This window comes from Lacerta agilis, chromosome 5 (genome assembly GCF_009819535.1).
Source record: "Lacerta agilis isolate rLacAgi1 chromosome 5, rLacAgi1.pri, whole genome shotgun sequence".
Classification (NCBI taxonomy): Eukaryota; Metazoa; Chordata; class Lepidosauria; order Squamata; family Lacertidae; genus Lacerta; species Lacerta agilis.
Genome location: NC_046316.1, coordinates 8,166,702 through 8,183,148, shown reverse-complemented (window position 1 = coordinate 8,183,148; position 16,447 = coordinate 8,166,702). Strand labels below are relative to the sequence as shown.

Genomic DNA, 16,447 nt, shown 5'->3' with positions numbered 1-16,447 from the left:
AAGCTATTCCTAAACTTTGTTCTACCGAGAATCACTTTTCTGGTGTCCGTCCTTTGCAAACCACCAGATTTTTTCCCCACTACCACACAGGAGGATGTCTGAAAGCCTGTTGAACAGGCTTTCTATTTTGGTGCAGCTTCACTGTACAGTGGTACCTCAGGTTACAAACTTAATTCGTTCAGGAGGTCCGTCCTTAACCTGAAACTGTTCTTAACCTGAGGTACCACTTTGGCTAATGGGGCCTCCCGCTGCCGCCATGCGATTTCTGTTCTCATCCTGAGGTAAAGTTCTTAACCCGAGGTACTACAGTGGTACCTCAGGTTAAGAATTTAATTCGTTCCGGAGGTCCGTTCTTAACCTGAAACTGTTCTTAACCTGAAGCACCACTTTAGTTAATGGGACCTCCTGCTGCCGCCGCGCCGCCAGAGCACGATTTCTGTTTTTATCCTGAAGCAAAGCTCTTAACCTGAAGCGTTATTTCTGGATTAGCGTAACCTGAAGAGTCTGTAACCTGAGATACCACTGTACTTCTGGGTTAGCAGAGTCTGTAACCCAAGGTGTTTGTAACCCGAGGCACCACTGTACACCGAAAGAACAAAATTAATGGAAAGTGAACTCAGTAGCAGATAGACACAGTCAGGTTTGTTGCTGCTCCAGTTCTCCGAAATACTTGCTGTAGTTAGTCTCTTGATGAGCTAAGTGGATGGCTGCTTTAATGGCCTCTAGGCGATACCTACTGTATATTCTGGCGTATAAGACTACTTTTTAATCCAGGAAAATCTTCTCAAAAGTCGGGGGTTGTTTTATACGCCGGGTGGAGAATCTGCGGTCGAGTATATCTCAAACTCTATATTTTAACTGGAAAAGTTGAGGGTCGTCTTATACGCCCAGTCGTCTTATACACCGGAAAATACGTTATATTGTTGGAGTGGCCAGTAGTGCTGGAATATACACCTGTAGCGCTGCCAGACTCAAACCTTCAGACCACCAGCATCTTACCACCTTTGTCTTTTAAATAAAGTATCAGGGGTGGCCAACTCTCAAGAGACTGTGGTCTACATTCAGAATTAATAACTGGTTCTGATCTGCCCCCATTTTTTTGGGGGGGGGGAGGTTGTTGAGCTCTAAGTTGTTGAGCTTTTTTGGGGGGGGGAGTTTCATTTTTGGGGGGGTTAAAGGCAAGGGACAAAGGGGTAAAGTCACTCTCAAAAAGTTCGCTGCGGATCAAAACAGCAGCGCAGAGAAAGCTCCATCTTCCCTTCCAGAGCTCAGAACAACAATGGGGGGCGGGTCGAGGGGGCAGGGCAGGAGCCAGTTTTAGCAACGCTAAGGAAAGGGAGACAGAGATCGACCGCGATCTACCAAAACCTCACGGGGATCTACCAGTAGATCGCGATCGACCTGTTGGACATCCCCGTTGTAGATCATCTGAAAGCATTCTGAGGGTGCCGATCTGAGACCAAGAAGCGTTGAGTAACCCAGAGCAAGTCCTTAGCGCAAACACATCTTTCTTTGAAGATGCTGCAGATTTTCCTGATGTTTTTTTTGATGAGATACTTGCTTCCCTTTATGTTAAGCCTCTTTCTCTCTTTCCTCAGGGGAAAGATTATGGCCAACGGAGTTAAAATTCTGCTGGATTTTTTTTTTTTTTTGGCAGCAAAATATTAATTCCCTGACAGGCTTTCTCATAGCTATACTGTATAAATCAATTCCTGCATTGCAGGGGGGGTTTGACTAGATGACCCTTGGGACCCCTTCCAACTCTATAGTTCTATGTGTCTTAAGTTTCCCAAAAGGAAACCGTACTGTAATTAATAGCAGAGCATTAAGGGGTTTTAATAAGAAGCTTGATTTTAGATGACAGATTGCTTCTTACATGAAGGTAACAGGCAGTACTGCAATGCAGCGGTTGATGGTTAGGTCTCCCATGTGCCAAGCTAAGCTACAGGTGAAACTCGAAAAATTAAAATATTGTGGAAAAGTCCATTTATGTAAGCAATTGTTTTCATTAGCTACTGGAGTTTAATATATGAGATAGACTCATGACATGCAAAGCGAGATATGTCAAGCCTTTGCTTGTTATAATTGTGATGATTATGGCATACAGCTGATGAAAACCCCAAAGTTGAAATTGTTAATTCGGGGTTCTCATCAGCTGTACGCCATAATCATCACAATTATAACAAATAAAGGCTTGACATATCTCGCTTTGCATGTCATGAGTCTACCTCATATATTAGTTTCACCTTTTAAGTTGAATTACTGAAAGAAATGAACCTTTCCACGATATTCTAATTTTTCGAGTTTCACCTGTATATGGAATCCTTTCCTAAGGTATTCTTGGAGCACACTGCTTAAACATAAATGAAGACAGATTTTCTTCTTGTGAATGTGACAAATTGATTGCAACACAAAAACATTAGGAGTTTACCCATGGCATATTAGTTTCACCTTTTAAGTTGTATTACTGAAAGAAATGAACCTTTCCACGATATTCTAATTTTTCGAGTTTCACCTGTACTCTTCAGCCATCGCAACTGGCAAGAAGAAAGTAACTAAAATAACTTTAAAGCTCACTTGTAAATGGGTAAACAACTTTTGCAACCAGAGTTGCACTCTCTTTATACATAGTCAAAACAAAATAAAAAAATAAAAAAAATCCTTCCAGTAGCACATTAGAGACCAACACTCGTAAGGTGCTACTGGAAGGATTTTTTTTTTAATTTTTGTTTTGACTGTCTTTATATGTCTACTTAGAGGTTACCAGCCTGCATTTCCACAGCCAGATTGGAAATGTAGGATATCGGCTTTTTAACAGGCAAAATCCTACTGAGCAGGCTGGCAGATGAGGAAAGTCTTCCTCTCTTCTGCAGCGAACATGGAAAACCCAAGTTGACTGATGCCAGTGGGATGGAGAGAACCACCCCTCTTCCACCAGCAAACTCGCTTGCATGGAATTCCTTTTTGCCTGTGGCTACCAGGCAAATGGTTAAGCAAGGGGGGGGGGTTGGGAATCTCTGCTTATGTGGGGCTTCCGTTCCCAACCGCTGCACATGTCAGCAGGGCGCATGCAAGTCTGTCCTGTCCCCTTTCAGTGCTGAAAACAGTGGTTGTGCCAGCGGTTGTGCTTGTGCTGACCGGGCACAAGTGGGGAGGTGCCTATGGAAGTCTACTTATAAGCCTACACCAAACCGAAGGTGTCTGAACGGAATATGGAGAAGCCAGACCTTCTCCAAATGTCCATTGTGTGGGGATGAGGATGCACAATCACATAGACCCATAGGTGTTTGTGCAAAGGTAGGGCCAATGCAGTCCATGCGACGTAGGGGTGTCAGGGGTAGGCAACCTAAGGCCTGTGGGCCGGATGCGGCCCAGTCGCCTTCTCAGTCCGGCCTGCGGATGGTTCGGGAATCAGCTTGTTTTTACTTGAGTAGAATGTGTGCTTTTATTTTAAATGCATCTCTGGGTTATTTGTGGGGTCTGCCTGGTGTTTTGACATGAGTGGAATGTGTGCTTTTATTTAAAATGCATCTCTGGGTTATTTGTGGGGCATAGGAATTCATTCATTATTTTTTTCAAAATATAGTCCTGCCCACCACAGGGTCCGGCCCACCACTGTCTAAGGGTCAGTGGACCGGCCCACGGCTGAAAAAGGTTGCTGACCCCTGTAGGGATCTGGTGAGCAGCGTTCTCCCCCCCTCCCCACCTTCTTTTACATATGGGAAATTGCTGATCAGGGCTCATGCAGATCAAATAATACCAATTAGCTTTGTCTAAAATGGCCTGACAAGATACGTCTTTGCAGCAGTGACGTATTTGAATAAGAACACAAGCTGTCAAGTTTTTTTTGGAGTTTAGATTTTAACAATGTATTAAAATCTTTGGAGTGTCTTAGCAAATACTGCACGAAATGATCAGTTTGCTTGGATCTTGAAACCCTCCCATCGAAACAGAATAGACGTTTTTGATGATTACATAATCATAAATGGTGCACCGAAAGTAAATAGCTCAGCGCTATATGGAGGGCTGGCTGATCTTAATCAAGGAGCATTACTTAAGTTGTTATTTAACTAAGAAAATAGAATTAAATAATGAATTTAAATCATTTCACGTACAATAATATGTATTAGTTGCTTGTTATGGCAATGAAGATGTATTAGCTTACTAGTGTAAACTAATACATTTTTGTTGCCGTAGCAAGCAGTTAATACATATATTATTGTACATGAAATTGTTTTATTTCATTCTATCTAGAAGCATAATGCAGAATCTCTGGTCTGCAGCATACCTTGTGTAATGCACAGTTATATGTGATTTAGAGAAAGGAAGCAGTGTGAAATGGAGAGCTTTCTGTCTGGTTTTCTTTGAACATACAAGGACATCAAGCTAGACCACTGAGTTGAAAAGCCAGAACATAGCACAGTTAAATGTGTTGCATAGTGCATTGAGTGCCCATAACTTCCCCAGAGGGCAGCTGGTAATTTACTAGGTAAAAGCCATCCTTCAATATGAAATGCAATTGCTTGGAGAAATATTTCCCCCACAAGCATTCCCCCCCCCTTGCGCACAAAGCAAGCATTAATGCAGCATGTTTGATAGAGCTTGGTTCAAGAGATGAATTGTGGATTTAATAAAGGGTCATGAGCCCATACAGCAGAATGGATCCAAACATGTCTTTTCTGATGCCATCTCTTAATGGATTTACGGTAGTTTAGATTGATTACGAGTTAAACATCTGGCTAGTTCATATGACAACTTTGAGCTAGGCTAAGAACTTTGAGAACTTAAAAAATAAAAAATTAAATTAAATTAAAAATTCCTTCCAGTAGCACCTTAGAGACCAACTTTGTTCTTGGTATGAGCTTTCGTGTGCATCCGAAGAAGTGTGCATGCACACGAAAGCTCATACCAAGAACAAACTTAGTTGGTCTCTAAGGTGCTACTGGAAGGAATTTTTAAATTTAATTTTGTTTTGACTATGGCAGACCAACACGGCTACCTACCTGTAACTTAAAAAAGAAAAGTCACTCGATCCAGGGACAGCCCACATATATATTGACTATTATTCCAACCTCTTTTTCTTAATGGCGACATGAACCATTCATAACGTAAGAATATTCTTCATGAAATGACAACAGTTAACTAGAACGTTGTTCACTGCTCCTGCCCAGACTGCACAGAAAAAGCATTTTGGTTCCTGAAATTCATCCTGGCACCCAGGCATTATCACTTGGCTGCAAATGGCTGGTAGCCATGTTCAAAATGCGCCTGGCTAATTTCGAACAACTATTAGATGGCACATACGACAGCAGCCTCCGTCAACCTGGTGCCATCCAGATGTTTTGGGCTGCAGCTCCCATCAGCCCTCACCCTTGACTGTGGTTGATGGGGGAAGATGGGTTATTATAGTCCAAAACATCTGGAGGGCACTATATGTACAAAGACTGTTCTATAGTAAATTCTAGTGTTTTTCTATTTTGTACATGGTTGTCTGACTCTATCCCACTTCCTTTGATTTGCAGAATGGTAGGGCCCAGTTTCACAGGAATAACCTCTAGCACTTAATCACAGAAAGCTGGGCTGTAAGTGATTTTAATAGGCTCAGATGGCATCAGGGACTAATGGTGGGGTTTACTAGATGATTTTAAATGTAACATTTTTCTTTTTATCTATTCTGCCACAAATAGCAAGTTTAGCTAAGGGGGAGATGAATCACAGTGAAAGCTTTACTAAAGAGAAAACCTTCAGAAGTTGATGTCTCAAGAAAAGGAAAGTGTGTCTCCCTCAGATCAGATGAATTAGCTCTGAGGTGACTTACAAAACAGGTTTGATTTTGGGAAAACGCAGATGAAGTACTCGGCTTGTTGTTATTTGTTTTTTTTGTTTTTTTGGGTAAAACAAGCTGGGATTGGACTGTGTAATAATAATATGATCTCGTTACAGGTAGGTAGCCGTGTTGGTCTGCCATAGTTGAAACAAAATAAAAAAAAACTCCTTCCAGTAGCACCTAAGGGACCAAATAAGTTTGCTATTGGTATGAGCTTTCTTGTGCATTGGTATCCGAAGAAGTGTGCATGCACACGAAAGCAAACTTAGTTGGCCCCTAAGGTGCTACTGGAAGGATTTATTTTATTTTGTTTCAATAATATGATCCTTCAAGATGCCATTCTGCTGCTCCCTAGCATTTCTGCTCACGTCATGGATGTAGAAACCCAGATGTAGACCCTGATTGAACTTTTACAGCTCTACGGCCAGCTTGCATGTCTGAAACCATTTCAGGCATTGCAGTGTAGCCGTAATTATTCAAATCAGCTGACTGACGGGAAAAGCGTTGAGCAGGTGGGGACTTAATCCCCCTGTCTGAATAGTTGGTGGGTGCCATTATTCCTCACAGTGAAAACAAATAGTTCAATATGTTTAAAGTTATTCTTAAAAAAAACAAACCTCTGTTCAAGGTTTGTTCAAACTTGTTCTGAGGTGATAAGATGAGCGCCGGTTTTTAGGAAATGATGCCAACAGAAACAAAAAGAGTGCAGTGATTGACAGGTACGGATGTATGAAGGTCATGCCCTCTTCTTTCGTTGGCAATAGAGGGGAAACCTTTGCTCCCTTTTATTTATCTCTTCTTGGTTCCTTTGTGCTATTTATCTAAAAATTTTGGGAAAGAATCTGGAATATCCTTGAAGAGACCCTGCTTTCATGTGGCCGTATGTTAGCCAAAACAATAAATGTAAGTGAAATCATACTTGTGCTTTTCAGTCTTTTATCCAAAAATCTGTGCCAAGTAGATTGGAGATTGGAGCTGAACATTCAAAGGATCAGTTGACCATGACTTCTCCTTACCTGCTGTGATAAATGCCTTTGTAGTGTTTTCCATATTCTAGAGGGATGGCAGAAGAGAAACCTTAGAAGAGTGTCAGTGTTGTTCTCCTGCATGGTATTGTGTGTTGTGCAGCTCTGTCTCAGGAGTTGCAAACTTTTTTTTTTGGACCAGTGGGCACATTGTGGATTTTGAAGATGCTTTGGGTGCCAGTCACAAATGGGGGACATGGCATAACTAAATTAGATAAGAGTACAGTCATTGAACTACCTTATGCTTGTGGTGGGAAGTAGTCTGTGTCCTACTGGTCCTGATTTGCGTACATCACACATACAATATTGGTTTTGCGCGCACGCACGCACACACACTTATGCTGTTGCTCTCAAATAACGGGACATTCTCCAGTAGCAGGGGGGAAAACACATTTGCACACTTTCACACTTTGCATAGTGACAAACTACACACATGTTAGTGATTTCAAAGTGCCTACGTGCAGAAATTCAGCTTATCACCTCTGTAGCAATTACCAGTTGGCAGAAAGCCAAGATCTGCTCTCTCTCCAGACCCTTAGCAACGACCTGTGATTGGTCAATGAGTTCCTAAAGAATGAGCTCTGTGTGAGAGCTGGTGGTTGGTTGTTAGTGGTGTACTGAAGGTTGAGACAGAGAGGAGAGATTTTATGTTTTGTTTCTTTTATTTGTAAAGTCTGTACATAGTAACTTATGGATACTAGTTGCTTCAATAAATACTGTATATAGTTATCCAAGTGAGTTGCTGAGTTCCTGCGTTGTGCTGTCCAGTTAATGCTCTACAGCCAGAAGCTTCAAGAAAACCTGCGGTTAACTCTGCTGTGTCCAGGACTACGTTATATTCCTGACACTAAATCTTAAGAACACACCCCTCTCCCTCTCTTTTCCCAAGCAAATCCCTCTGAGTCATGCACACACAGTCATGCACCCACCCATTGACCACCCACAAATTCAGAAAAGTGTGACGGAAGCGACTTCTAGTTCCAAACAACAACAACAACAACACAAGGGCCACCGACCTGGCACCTATGGGCATTCAGTTGGCCGTCTCTGCTCTGTGCTACCCTCTCAGTGTTTCATTTTAAATCCTGAAAGCAGATAGAACAGGGATCAGCAAACCTCAGTCCTTGGTCGCCGGACTATATTTTGAAAGGAAAATAATAATAATGAACTCCTATGCCCCACAAATAACCCAGAGATGCATTTTAAATAAAAGGACACATTCTACTCATGTCAAAACACGCTGATTCCCGGACCGTCCGCGGGCCGGATTGAGAAGGCAATCCCCAGGTCTTAGGTTCCCTACCCATGAGATATAGCCATAGACTTGTAGAGTTGGGAGTTGCTTCCAGGGCTCATGATGTCGAACCCTCTGAAGCGCATGGTGTTTCGTAGATACAGAAATGAGCCACCAGGCAGAGGATTACATTGGATCCTATGCAGACATAGAACGCATTTGCATGTTTATCCAGGGGCACTCCCAGATGTCTGCTTTATCCAGTCGTCGAAGTGCCTTTGCAGGCAACTTGCAAGACAGACACTCACAAAAGACAGGTGTCAACTATGGCTGTTGCTCTGCTTACTTGCTGCTAACATGAACGCAATGAAAGGGTCAGTGTTGGGGCAAAAGTACCGGTACCACCAAGTACCTCCTAGGCTCTGTAACAACCAGGTATCTTGTCCGTTAGCTGTTTTCCTACATTTTGTGGAGCTTTTGCAAAAGAGGAAGCTAACATCTGGAACGCTTTAAATAACTACTTGAAATAAGAGATTCACCAGGTTATCATTGTTTTTAAAGCACATATAAGCAGTCAATGATAAATTGATTTACAATCTTCAGGTGCTTGGAAGAATTGGTAGCCTAGTGGGATGAAATTAAGAGATCACGGAGAACATATAACAAGTAGGAGTGCAAGACTTTTCTGAGTGTCCAGCATATGTTCAGTGCCAGCAATGCCATCTCTTAAAAGTATTTGTTTTTCCAGTGTTTGAATGATGCATGTTAATTCCAAAACAAAAAAACACCCCATAGTTCATCGCATGTTAAAGCAAAAGTAAACTAAAATCCAGCCTCTGAAAAAGGCAGTGCCCACAAGGAATTTATGAAGATTAAGAATCCTAAGACATTTGTGCACGATAGCTTCTATCGAAGTGAAACCATGGGACTCTTGTTCTGTTATGTTACCCTTCATTTCACACACTTGCTGGTTTGTAATTTATAGGGTTACTCATAAGTGTTGTGCTTTTTTGGCATTTGTATATTTTTCAGAAAAAGGAGAATTCAAGCATTTGTTTTGAGGAAAAAAGAAAAAAATACTTTGGACTTTGCAAACAGATGTTAGAAAATGAAAGGTAGGTCAAATGTTGGGCCTACAAATCATGGATTTGCAGAGGGATGCAGTGAGCAATGTAATTATAGTGGTCTGTGGAGAAGTGGCGTACAAATCAGTTTTAAATTTTACTCTAAATTGTGGATTTCATTCCATTCAGACATGGGTTGAAATGATATTGGCCAAATCCAGAGAAAGTTACTCAAAGCCATAGGACCAGTTGTGACTAATTTATGTCCCATTAATGTCAATGGACCCAGGTGGCGCTGTGGGTTAAACCACAGAGTCTAGGGCTTGCTGATCAGAAGGTTGGCGGTTCGAATCCCTGCCATGGGGTGAGCTCCCATTGCTCGGTCCCAGCTCCTGCCCACCTAGCAGTTCGAAAGCACATCAAAGTGCAAGTAGATAAAAAGGTACCGCTCCAGCGGGAAGGTAAACTGCATTTCCGTGCGCTGCCCTGGTTCACCAGATGCGGCTTTGTCATGCTGGCCACATGACCCGGAAGCTGTCTGCGGACAAACGCCGGTTCCCTTGGCCTATAGAGCGAGATGAGTGCCGCAACCCCAGAGTCGAACACGACTAGACCTGATGGTCAGGGGTCGCTTTCCCTTTTTAATGTCAATGGAACTTAATCTAACCGTACAATCCTATTCATATTTACTCAGATAAGCTCGCATATTTCACACAGAGGGCACCACTACCGAGAAGGGCCTCTGCCTGGTTCCCACTTCTCACAGTGAGGAGTGTCTAGGCTGAACAATGGGGTGGAGATGCTTCTTGAGGTATACAGAGCCGAGGCCATTTAGGGCTTTAAAGGTCAGCACCAACACTTTGAATTGTGCTTGGAAACATACTGGGTGCCGAAGTAGATCTTTCAGAACCGGTGTTATATGGCCCCAGTGGCCGCTCCCAGTCACCAGTCTGGCAGCTGCATTCCGGATTAGTTGTAGTTTCCAAGTCACCTTCAAAGGTAGCCCCACATAGGGCGCATTGCAGTAGTCAAAGCAGTAGATAACCAGAGCATGTATCACTGGCGAAACAGTGTGCAAGCAGGTAGGGTCTCAGCCAATGTACCAGAAGGAGCTTGTAGACGGCCACCTTGGATACAGAGTTGACCTGCACCTCCATGGACAGCTGCAAGTCTAAAATGACCCCAAGGATGTGCACCTGGTTCTTTAGGGGCACAGTTCAGGACCAGGGAGTCCCTCACACCTGCCCGCCCCCTGTCTCCCAGAAACAGTACTTCTGTATTGTTGGGATTTAACCTCAATCCATTGACCACCCTCCAAACGCCTCCAGACACTCACACAGGATGTTCACTGCCAACACTGGTTCCGATTAAAACGAGAGGTGGAGCTTGGTATTATCCACATATTGATGGACACCCAGCCCGCCCACCCCCGATGATCTCTCCCAGCAGTTTCATATAGATATTAAAAAGCATGGGGGAGAGGACGGAGCCCTGAGCATGCAGGGGTCCAAACACCAACCTGCCATTCCCACTTTCTGGAGATGGCTCAAGAGCAAGGAGCAGAAGCCCAATTCCCAATCCTCCTAGATGGTAAGATGCTGTGGTTGAAGTGTAGTAGGATTGCAGCCTATCTCCCTCTGGATTTGTGCTATTATTTAGAGAAAACTACTTTAAAAAAATAGGATTTTCAATATTCAAATTTTTAATATTTAGAATAGCACCTAAAACATTTGCCAAAGAGCCTTGCGATTATGCCTTCAATGCACCGTTCAGAGTTTAATCAGAATATAATAAAATATAATAAAACCATCCAGTTTAAACCACAGTGTGCTGCATTAAAAATGAGCAATAGCAGGGCATAAGGGGTTCTATCGTCAAATCACGGTGTGGTGGGAATTTTGTTGTGAAGAGGTTTTGCTTCAGGAATTTGTTGATTTATCTGTTCTGTATCAGAAAATAAAATCATTGTTACGAGCCCACAAAATTTATTGTAATTCCACTCACCCTTAATTCCCTGGCGGGGGGAAGGGGGGGCACAATTTTCTGGTTTATCTCAGGTGCCAAAATGTTTTGGGCCGCCCTTGTATATTGGTGAAAAATTGTTCTTGTCCTTGATTTTTTACTAAATATCACATATCAAGAAAAGTGTTAACTTTTTTAAAAATCTGTTAAATGGTTAACAGTAGGATAGTTTGCAGAATATCTTGAATGGGCTGACAATGCCCTAAATCACCAGCATTTACCACTGCAAAAGAATGTGGGAGTGGTTAAATATTACCCTTGGCTCAGATACACACACACACACACACACACACACACACATGCATGGTAGGGTTATGCTAGTGGTCTGTTTCATCAGTGGTCAGTAGACTTAAAGGCGGTTTAATAATTGCATTGTTAGATACATAATTAAAAATACATTTGGAAGACATTAAGGGTTTAACTCAGGCATAGGCAAACTCCGGCCCTCCAGATATTTGGGACTACAATCCCCATCATCCCTAGCTAACAGGACCAGTGGTCAGGGATGGTGGGAATTGTAGTCCCAAACATCTGGAGGGCCGGAGTTTGCCTATGCCTGGTTTAACTTCATTCCCTATGTACAGGAAATTCAAAGTTAAGCCTTCTCACTGGATCTTTAGTTCCTACAGCTGCAGAAAACTTACTAAGGTCATGCCCTGTATCTTCACACGCCTCCCAGTTCGTACGACACGTTTCAATGCATTTATGAAATCTCTACCAAGCCCCTCCCAAATGTGTTTTACAGATCTTACAAAGAAATTGCTTTTCAGATGATAACATAAGCTAATGCCACCCTCTTGGTGAGCGTGGGCCATTCAGCGGTTCTTGCCTTGCACTCTTTTCCTTTCTGCTTTCCTTCTAGATGGTAGGCTCAAGTGCACTGGCAACAATCTTCAGGCAACATGAAAAAGTTTAAATAAAATAAAAAAAATTCTTTCCAGTAGCACCTTAGAGACCAACTGAGTTTGTTCTTGGTATGAGCTTTCGTGTGCATGCACACTTCTTCAGATACCACGAAAGCTCATACCAAGAACAAACTCAGTTGGTCTCTAAGGTGCTACTGGAAAGAATTTTTTTTATTTTGTTTCGACTATGGCAGACCAACACGGCTACCTACCTGTAAATGAAAAAGTTTGTGTGTGTTGTTGTTGCTTCTAACTTTTGTGTATAATAATAATAATAATAATAATAATAATAATTTCTTGTTTATACCCCACCCTTCCTGGTTTAAAAACCGGGCTCAGGGCTGTTAACGGCAAATATAAAACATTGATTAAAATGCGACTTAAAAACAGTATCAATATCAATAAAATCCAAAAATTCAGGGGTCATTTTTTTTTTTGGGGGGGGTTAGCTCACTCTATGGATAGGTGTTAACTTAGTCTAAAGCAGCAGGGGCTAAACCAGGCATAGGCAAACTCCGGCCCTCCAGATGTTTGGGACTACAATTCCCATCATCTCTGACCACTGGTCCTGTTAGCTAGGGATGATGGGAATTGTAGTCCCAAACATCTGGAGGGCCGGAGTTTGCTTATGCCTGGGCTAAACAATGACATGTTTCCACCAGTACTTAATTTGTCTTCCTGTTCTGCTCATTTGCAGCTGGAAAGTGGATTCAGTGAGAACTTTTAAAGTTTGAACTTGCTGGCTTTTGCAGTTGTCAGACCCTTAATGTTGTCTTACTGTATTTTTTTGTTTGTTTGTTTTTTAATTTTTTAGTAAAAATTTGAACCCGAGCCCAAGATACAGAGCTTGCACAGTGGATAAGAAGTTTTAAAAGCTTTGGTTCAAGATTGCAGGAGGCTGAAAGAAAAATTAAAGACATGAGAAGGAGGATCAAATGACAGGTTGCTGTGTTGACTTCCAGTACTGAAGATTGTAAATAGCTGAGAAGTGGAATTAATGACTCTGGAACTGAAACCCAGTTTAAGAAATGTCAGGTTGGTAGGGGTTCCTACAACTCTGGAACTAGTTTACAACTGTTTTTAATCAACTTTGACTCTGTTTTTAAGGAAATGCTTGTCCAACTATGGAAACTTAAATGCTTGCTTGTGGCTAAAGTTCTATTCTTAATTTAATTTAATTTAATTTAATTTTCGGTTCTTGCAAGTTTTGTTGCAGTGAGGGTTTGATCTGCATCAGAGTTGTGGCCATTGCTGTGTTTGGGACTTTTCAGACACAACCCTAAGCTTACTGGAGTTCCCTGCTACGTCTGAACTTATAGGAACTCTAGTTAGCTCAAACTGGTTTGTTCAAACATATGAGGATAAATCAATGGTTAATTATCCTCACTGGCTATAATTGAAACCAGCAGTGAGAAAAAAATTTTGTTTGTCAAGCACCACATTCCCTTGGGGTAATTTTGTTTGGGGGCCTTGCTTCGCAGTGGGAAGGACTGGAGCCAAAAGTGAATGAGCACCCCATTTCCTTTCTCTTAACAAACAAACAAACAAATTTATTTACAGGTAGGTAGCTGTGTTGGTCTGCCATAGTCAAAACAAATAAAAAATACAAAAATTCCTTCCAGTAGCATTTTAGAAACCAACTAAGTTTGTTCTTGGTATGAGCTTTCGTGTGCATGCACACTTCTATCTGAAGCATGCATACTGTGTATCTGAAGAAGTGTGCATGCACACGGAAGCTCATACCAAGAACAAACTTACCGGTAGTTGGTCTCTAAGGTGCTACTGGAAGGAATTTTTTTTATTTTGTTTTAAATAAATTTATTGATACTTATTCAAAGATATACAAAAACACACACCCATTACAAAGTATCTTTGTATGATATACCGAGATAAAGCAGCTGGTTAGTCTAAAAGAGAACAAAGTCAGAAGGAAGAAAAGACAAGGAGAGGAGAATCCCAAGGAAACAGAAAAGGAAAAGAGAGAAAAAACTAAAGAACGATAAAGAAGAAAATTAAAAGGACTTCCGGCTCTCTGTCCTGCAGCTACATATGATATTCATTCCTTAAGACCCAACCAATTCTAGTGTTCAAAACCCCTATTGTTCTAGGCGCGTTTTGCAACAGGGAATTTCATCAGCGCGAGCAGTTTGTGAGCTCTGGGCGCAGCACTGCGCCTAAGATTTCAGATTAAAACTGCAGAGTGGAAGGAAAGGACGATCTTTTTCTGCCTACCCACTTCCAGCTACACTGAAGACTGGAGAAGAGACCCTCTTAAGAATATTAGGTGGGGGTGGGCAGGAGAAGGACTGGGCCATGTGAAAAACGGAAATAATATTTCAGCTGCAGTTGATTCATTTTCAGCTTTGTATTCTTGTTATAAAAAAAGTGCGCCTAGGCATTCCGTTGCTGTGCCCATAACCTAGGTTTAAGGTGCCATTTTAAGCTTCCAGCTTTCCTATCACAGTTTCTAACACGGAACCATTCTATCTTCTATAAACCAGTATTTTTTCAACCTTCAAATCCAGATATTACAAGTTCATTTTCTCTTTCAAGCAAAAAGTCGATAAGAAAATTCCAATCCTTAACAAATGTCCGTAATGATTTTTCTCTTAATTAAACATGTTAACTTTGCCACCTTCTTGTTGTTCAGTCGTTCAGTCGTGTCCGACTCTTCGTGACCCCATGGACCAGAGCACGCCAGGCACCCCTATCCTCCACTGCCTCCCGCAGTTGGGCCAAACTCATGTTAGTCGCTTCGAGAACACTGTCCAACCATCTCGTCCTCTGTCGTCCCCTTCTCCTTGTGCCCTCCATCTTTCCCAACATCAGGGTCTTTTCCAGGGAGTCTTTTCTTCTCATGAGGTGCCCAAAGTATTGGAGCCTCAACTTCAGGATCTGCCCTTCCAGTGAGCACTCAGGGCTGATTTCTTTAAGAATGGATAAGTTTGATCTTTTGGCAGTCCATGGGACTCTCAAGAGTCTCCTCCAGCACCATAAGTCAAAAGCATCAATTCTTCGGTGATCGGCCTTCTTGATGGTCCAGCTCTCACTTCCGTACATTATTATTGCAAAACCATAGCTTTAACTTATACGGACCTTTGTCGGCAAGGTGATGTCTCTGCTTTTTAAGATGCTGTCTAGGTTTGTCATTGCTTTCCAACCAAGAAGCAGGCGTCTTTTAATTTCGTGACTGCTGTCACCATCTGCAGTGATCACGGAGCCCAAGAAAGTAAAATCTCTCACTGCCTCCATTTCTTCCCCTTCTATTTGTCAGGAGGTGATGGGACCAGTGGCCACGATCTTAGTTTTTTTGATGTTGAGCTTCAGACCATTTTTGCCACCTTAGCCAATTCCAATAGTTTTAACAGTCATTCTTCTATAGTGGGGTAGGGTTGTGTATTTCCATCTTGTCACATAGCAATCTCACCACTGTAACCTAAACCTTTTCCTCTTTCAATTTAGTCATCCCTCTTCTATCTCATCCACTCCCTGCCTGTGAGATTAGGCCAAGGGGGGCAGTTGGGCCACTTCTGGCTTAAACGAACTACAGTTCCCAGAGTTCAAATGTAATAATATGGGATTGTGGTTAGTTTAACATTAGAAGTAGATGCTTCAGATCTACTCATGGCTACTACAACACAGGGGATGCAGTAGAACAGAAGCCCACAGCTTTTGTGCAAGATTGTTCGCATAATTTGTATAACGCGATGAAGACGTCAGCCCAGGATGTGGCAGCTGTGAAAAGGGAAAATACCATTCCAGGAATTGTTAGGGAAAGGAATCAGAAATAAAATTGCCAATATCCTAATGCCATTATACAAAACCATATATAGTTCTGGTTGCCTCATCTCAAAAAGGAGCTGGAAAAGGTTCAGGGGAAAAAAAGGCCAGCAAAACGATGAAGGGCAGAAAGGGACTTTTGGGGGGACTTTTTAGTTTTAGAGAAAAGACGAGTAAAATGCAACACAATAGAAGTTTATACAATTGAGCCTGGCATGGAGAAAGGGGAGCAAATTGGGATTTGTATTTAATCAGTTTTTCTTTTAAAGAAAAGAACCAAAAGGTATGGAGAAAATATTTGTGCTGGAAGTGGGGCATGGAGAGATTGACGCAGTGGAGAATTTTGTGGGGAAAGTATTCCACAAAAAACGCACTAGCCTCATTTCCCAATATATTACTTAGATTAGGAATTAATGGCACACTGATAACCTGGGGGGTGGGGGTGGGGGAGAAACCATGCAAGACCCTTCCACTTTTCAGAAACTTCCCTGTATAGGTTTGTGGCTATTTACAAGGTTTATGTAATGAAAAGTGGCAATCTGTTACGTGGAGAGAGCCTGTTGCATTCTTTGTGCTGCTAGACAAACCCA

The 16,447-nt window shown here is 42.1% G+C and overlaps 1 protein-coding gene across 5 annotated transcripts in view; it reads left to right on the top strand.

Annotated features, from left to right (window-relative positions):
• CTBP1 (C-terminal binding protein 1) overlaps window positions 1–16,447 on the top strand; it is a 49,202-nt gene that overhangs the window by 11,390 nt on the left and 21,365 nt on the right. The window contains exons 1-3 of one of the 5 annotated variants that reach the window (XM_033148396.1): window positions 6,712–6,730; window positions 9,119–9,201; window positions 12,892–13,112. The exons of 2 other annotated variants lie outside the window; for them this stretch is intronic. In XM_033148396.1, the coding sequence (XP_033004287.1) occupies window positions 13,106–13,112 (7 nt within the window). In that variant the 5' untranslated portion in view covers window positions 6,712–6,730; window positions 9,119–9,201; window positions 12,892–13,105. Of the gene's footprint in view, window positions 1–6,711; window positions 6,731–9,118; window positions 9,202–12,891; window positions 13,113–16,447 lie in introns of those variants that run through there. 2 more of the 5 variants (XM_033148395.1, XM_033148397.1) reach the window with 2 other exon arrangements.